General features: G+C 45.4%; 2 protein-coding genes across 2 annotated transcripts; one reads left to right on the top strand and one right to left on the bottom strand.

The window, feature by feature from the left end:
• Nucleotides 1-618: 618 nt before the first annotated feature.
• On the bottom strand, nucleotides 619-2,532 carry LOC109755313 (early nodulin-93). Its single transcript, XM_020314226.4, has 4 exons — nucleotides 2,371-2,532; nucleotides 2,170-2,231; nucleotides 2,018-2,093; nucleotides 619-1,756 (listed from the first exon to the last, which is right to left on the bottom strand). The coding sequence occupies exons 1-4, from the start codon at nucleotides 2,432-2,434 to the stop codon at nucleotides 1,665-1,667; spliced, it is 294 nt and encodes a 97-aa protein (XP_020169815.1). The 5' UTR covers nucleotides 2,435-2,532; the 3' UTR covers nucleotides 619-1,664.
• Nucleotides 2,533-5,037: 2,505 nt separating this feature from the next.
• On the top strand, nucleotides 5,038-6,066 carry LOC141027282 (uncharacterized). Its single transcript, XM_073504272.1, has one exon. It carries the CDS (start codon nucleotides 5,152-5,154, stop codon nucleotides 5,758-5,760), a length of 609 nt encoding a protein of 202 aa, XP_073360373.1. The 5' UTR covers nucleotides 5,038-5,151; the 3' UTR covers nucleotides 5,761-6,066.
• The last annotated feature ends 208 nt before the right edge of the window (nucleotides 6,067-6,274 follow it).

Here is a 6,274-nt window from a genome sequence, read left to right as displayed (position 1 = left end):
TTGCTTCCGCTAGAGGCACGGTTGTGCTTTCGCGAGAGTCACGGCGGTGCCTCTCGGAAACGAAAAAAACGCGTTTTCTGTTTTTTTCCTTTCGCGAGAGTCACGTTTTTGCTTCCGCGAGAGGCACGGGTGTGCTTTCGCGAGAGTCACGGCCGTGCCTCCTCGGAAACAAAAAAAACGTGTTTTCTCTTTTTTTTTCCTTCCGCGAGAGTCACGGTTTTGCTTCCATGAGAGCCACGGTTGTGATTTCGTGAGAGGCATCTTTCAGAAAGGGAAAAAACCCGTGCTTCCGGTTTGGTTTTTTCGTGAAAAAAATTCGTCAAAACCTATCAACATGGATCTAGTTTTGAAGATCTCGACGCAAGGAATCCAACGGTGAAAGCGGTTTGAGATTTGGATGCACGGTTTGAGAGATAAAACGTTTTGAATAAATGGATCTACGAAGAAGGGAAAACTCTCAGGTTGCGACAAGTGGCGCGTTGCATGTGCGCCACTTGTCGCAACCTGGGGATCTTTGCAACGAGTACTCCTCAACTAGTGATTTCGAACAAACACCCAACCCAATTAAAGTTCAGTTTTGCTAGAACTCATCTAGATGAGATATAATTTGGTCTCATTCACATTTTATAGCCATTGGATGTGATGCTATAAGATGCATGTGTGCTGACGTGAGTTGTATCTGTTCTTATTTTTCAGGTGAATGAGACCAAATTATGTCTCATCTAAATGAGTTCTAGGTACTCCCATTAAAGTTTCAAAAATAATAAACACATCCCAAACAACAGAAACGGATCAGATCCAGAGCCCACTTGATCAAAACCTACTCCGAATACATTATACCGCACCGTACTTGACACTTTTTTTTGTTTTTTGTTTTTCCGTACTTCACACTTCGCACGGGCACAAGGAAAACATTCCATCTTTTATTCCACTTTCAACTGAGAGCAAACGGAATTAGGGATGGCAACGGGGACAATTTTCTATGGGGATATCTACAACATCCCCATCTTTATCTTTTCCCTATCAGTTTATCCTCATCCTCGTTTACATGACTGGGGAGGGTTGAAATTTCCCCATACCAATGCCCCATTGGAGAACGGGGCCCCATTAGGGTCCCCATCCTTATAAACAAATACTCATATACATAATATGACACCCTATAATCAACATACATACATGGTATTTACCTTGTCCTGCTAATGCCTATCTAGGTCGTATTGACTTCTTGGTCATGGTGGCAGCTGAAGTGAGGATGAGATAGGTTTAAGGTTTTTTTCAGAGCTTTTTTTTGTTTTTGCAAGTTTGTTTGTGAAAATTTTAAGGTTGACCGCAATATCACAGTTACTAACCGGGTCCTCGATGAGTATTGGGTCTGGGGAATAGGATATCGTCCCCATCCCTGTTGTACCCTATGGGGAATAAAATAGTTTGGTAATATCCTCATGGGGATGTTTTTCGTCCATCTCCACCCCCTAATAGATGAAATCCCCACGGGTTTGACGGGTATGGGCCCCGTTGCCATCCCTAAACGGAATCCACTGCCCTAGAAAGCAACAACTCTCTTTTAGTCTTCCTTACACTACAAGGCACAGAGAAACTGAAACTGAAATCCGACGTCTCCTCATGCATGGAACAGAGGGCCTGCGATTCTATACAGTCCTGGATCAAGTCGACTCGTCGATCCTCCCGATGGTGTTTTGCCTTGCGTTCCGTAGAATGGTTTTATCCGCGGTGATGAAGAAGCCGGCGACACACGCTGTCCAATAAACAGGGATATTATTGTTCAGTTCAGTAAACTCCCAATTCTGTGTTGCATGAGCATGACAAACAACAATGATCTTTCTTTTGAGCTACAGACGACCTTCAAATCCAATGGTGGTAAAGCAATACGCATGATCCTTGAAGAAATGGCTTTCATCATCAATCTAACGTACGGTATCACCTTCTACTCTCTGAAGCTAGAACACCGATACTGATCAAGTGATTAGGATGGCTGAATCATTCAGTGGCATGGTACCTGTCGATATGATGAGCGCTTGCGCGGTGTAGTTCAGATTGTGCTTGGCCCAAGGAAGGACACGGCAGGCAACGAACTGCACAAGATCAAATCTGACAGAAGTCAGGACATATGCGAGCATGCACACAAGAATTCAGCACAGAAATACGCACCGTGGGAACCGCAACCACGGTGCCAGCAATGGCGGCGTTCTTCCCTCCCAACAGGACAGCCTCTGCAACAAGAACACGTACGCAGGATACAAGCATAAGAAGGAGAAAGTACAGAATTAACAGCATTGATTTCCAGATGGATCCGGGACGGTGGTGGAACTGAAAGAGAGAGTGGGAGATGGTCTTTCCTCCTCTGGGTACCTCGGATGGCGGCGCTGGATTCCTCCTCTGTGGGGGATCGGACGAAGAAGTTCCTGGCGGCCATGGCTGCTCGCTCCGTTCTCTTCCTCCTGGCGGCGGCTTCTTTCCCCTGTAGCCTCTTCGGATTGAACGACACGGTTGGTGACCCGAGTTGCCATGGCCGCCGGCAACTTCTTAAATCAAATACGAAAGGGAACACGGGTGTCCTTATTGGCGCTGGATGTTATTTGAATATAGAGGAATGCCAATTCAATATCCACTGAATCCAGTCCCATGTGCGGGGGCGGCTACTGAAAAGGCTTGGCCCACATGGGCTGCTATCTGAAATATTCACATTTACAAACTAGACTAGACTAGATACTCATACTATGGTTGGGCTCTTTTTTCCCGATGGAAATATGGTGTTTTATTCCAGACTCACATAATTACAATCCTTAGCAACAAGTTCAGAAATAAAAGGATTGGATTGGTTAATCCAGCACGTAGTACTATCCCCAGATCTACCATAATTTGCTAAACAATGCGCAACTTTGTTTTGATCAAGAGAAACTTTAACACGAACAAACACCCTAGTCTCTGGGACGGACTGACGTCGGAGCAGAAGAAGGCCATGGCGGCCATTGTTGCCGACCGGCAGCCGGAGGATGCCTCCGGCGACGACGTGCAAATGAAGGACGCTCCGACGATGAGCCAGCGCCACCCTCCTCTTCCTAACGAGAAGGACGTCACGTGTTCGAGTCTTTCGCGCAGCACTTTTAATGATTTATTCCGCGTGCATGAAGTTCAATAGCTCGAAATGGGCCGGCCCAATTCCTGGCTCCCTTCAGCGAAGGCTTGAGAATTTTTTTTCCAAATCTGTGGACTTTCCTTTTGAAAATGTGTGAACTTCTTTTCAAAATCATAGAAATTTATCTAAATCCGTGAACATTTTTTTTTCAAAAGTCATTTTTTTTTGTTCTAAAAATCTGGTTCATGAGGTTCTTTTTTTTATTTGCTATTTCCTACTAAGATGGCCACCGGTTTTTATATATTTTATAAAATAATTTGAGCGTTCAAAAAAATTAAAAAGTTACAGGATTTGAAAACAATATGCAAAATTGAAAATAAGTTCGTCGATTTCAAACAAGGTTAGCGAATTTAATAAGAAAAGGGGAAATGAAAAATAAAAAGAAAAGGAAAGAAAAAAATTTAGAAAAGGGGAGTAGGTGAACACAACGCATGTGGTGTCCTGGAGGTTAGTTGCATCGATCAACAACAAGTGGTCTTCTGTTCGAGCCATGGTCGAGCGCTAAATTTTGTTTTTTAACAAAAAACAACTAAAGCGGGCCGGTACAGGCGGGAGCAGGATGTGCGCCCTTTGGAATTTTTGTTTTTGAACAAAAAAGACTAAAGCAGCCCAGCGCACCATACGAATCCCGGTTGACATTTGCCACGTCAGCGTTTTTATGCCTCAAACGATGTCAGGGTTCGGTTTAGACCGGGATTGCATAGTTCAGGGTGCGATTGACCGGGATTTCGACTTTAGGGTTCGTTCCGCCCGATCTCTACGAGTTCAAGGTTTAAAATGGACCTTTTCCAGTAGGAAGAGAGTGACAAAAGCCGCATGCCGGACCAAATAGCGGAACTGTATCGTGGTAGCCTGCATGCATATACAAGGCGATGTTGCGGGACACTCCCATGTGCCACTCGTTGCGGCGAATTGCCGAGCGGACGCACATGCAACTCCAACTGGGCCAGCCCATTGGCATAACACAGTGAAAAATCCCAAAAATGAGTGCTCAAATGAGGGATCGAATATGCAACCTCCTATTGCTTATGAGCACGGCTAGCCAACGGGATTAATGGGCTTTGTTGGTTTAATATTGCGTATGAACCTAAAGGTAATGTGAGATCCGAACATTTTGTCAAATTCATAACACAAACATTATTTCAAAGGAAGTATTTTTTTCAAAATCGAACACTTTTCAAATTTCAGAAGAAAAATAAACAAACGAACATTTATTGAATATGTGAACTTTTTTGGATAATCATGAACATTTTTTGAATATGTGAACAAATTTTCGATAATGGGACATTTTTTGAAACTGTGAACAAAATATTGGAAACATGAATATTTTTTGAATCTGTGAACAATTTTTGAAACGAGAACATTTTTTAAAAAAATTCAAACATATTTTGGAAATCATGAACATTTTTTAATGAAATCACGAACATATTTTAAAACTGTGAAATATTCTTAACAAACGAAAAAAACATGAGAAAATAAGCAGAAAAAACGAGAAAAAAATGAAAAGCAAAACCAGTAAGAAAACCAGATCAAGCAGTAAAGAAACAGAAACAGGGAAAACTCAGTTAGAAGAACCGGAGAAAGTCTTCCAGAACGGCCCTAAACAGGAAGCGTGTGCTTGCGTTAAGTGGGCCGGCTCACTCTGTTCGTGCATGTGCGATTCGTCAGCAATTTGACGCAGCGTGCGTCATATAGCGAATTCCGCTGTTGCGTATTCAGTTTCCAACAGAACAACGGACTCGATTGTAGTACTAGCAAGTAGTCACGTGAAAATCTAGCCCGCGACAAGATTGAAGGCGATGCCACTACAAATATACCACACGGGCAGACGCATAGCATAGTCGCACAATCGCTCCCATCCCGTCCCTTCCCTTCCCTTCCCTTCCCTTCCCTTCCCCCAAACATCTCCTCCCGATCCAATCTCACTTGGCCAACTCCAACTCCAACTCCTACGTACGTACGCGAGAGGAATCGTCGATCGACTTGTCCCGCGCATGCAGTCGCGCGATTCCTTGATGGCGTCGCCTGCCATGGCCATGGACATCGCGGCCGACGACTTGTTCTACCGAGCGCTGCAATCACTAGACGAGGGCCTAGCACAAGGCATCGCCCAGGACGGCGCCGACAACATGCACCTGCTGCGACAACAACAGCAGCAGCAAGCATACGCCGACGCGCTGTTTTGCGAGCTTACTGGCGTCGCTTTTAATTCCGATTTGGCCATGGCGGACACAGACGGCCCTGATGCTCCAGATGACCCGGCGTTGGGCGAGGCGGTGGCCGAGGCGCTGAAGACCGTGGGTGCGCCGTCCGACGGGCAGGGCTGCCCGATCTGCATGGAGGACGACGACGATGACAACGCGGCGACGGGCGCGTGGAAGGAGACGCCGTGTGGGCATCGGTTCCACGGGCGGTGCGTCGAGAGGTGGCTGCGCGTCAAGGGGAGCTGCCCCATGTGCCGGCGCCAGATGGTGGCCATGCCCGCCGCCGCCGCCACTAGTACTAGTCCCGCTGGATTCTCGGATTTTGAGATGGCGGTGGCGGGAATTGATGATGCCATCATGGAGTTCATGCGTGAGGGTGCATCTTATGATAGGTCTTAGTTGCCTCGATCTCTAGCGGAATTAATGTTGCTGCTTTCTTAGGGTTGTGGTGAAATGCCTGTGTTGGACGTTTGCTCTTTCTGTGGCTGAATTTCAATTCAGTTCCATCGGCAAACATATCATGCTCGGACCTGATGTCTGGAAATGTAATCATATGTCTATTCACATGTTCTGTCGTGTTAATTACTCTTAAAACTCAGATGTTTTGAATCTTTGATGTATATTTTGTTTCTGAGTGTGAGATGTTCTGATCGAAGAAAGCATGATCTGCCTTAACTTAGGTTAGTCCAAGGTTTTTTTAACCTATTTACCACTATTATATTACCCGAGAACTATATAAGGGTATCTCCGAGGCAAAAATCCTCCTGCATCCGTCCGCGGACACGGGGTGACGGTCTGCCGAGACAGATGCGGGAGGCGACCATCCAACTGTAGCCGCATACATTTTCACAAAAATTCAAATCAACGGGACGAAATTTGTTCAAACAAGTCTGGATTTAATATAAACACGACC

Source organism: Aegilops tauschii, chromosome 7 (assembly GCF_002575655.3).
Source record: "Aegilops tauschii subsp. strangulata cultivar AL8/78 chromosome 7, Aet v6.0, whole genome shotgun sequence".
NCBI classification, from domain to species: Eukaryota; Viridiplantae; Streptophyta; class Magnoliopsida; order Poales; family Poaceae; genus Aegilops; species Aegilops tauschii.
This window is presented reverse-complemented; position numbering and strand designations above follow the sequence as displayed.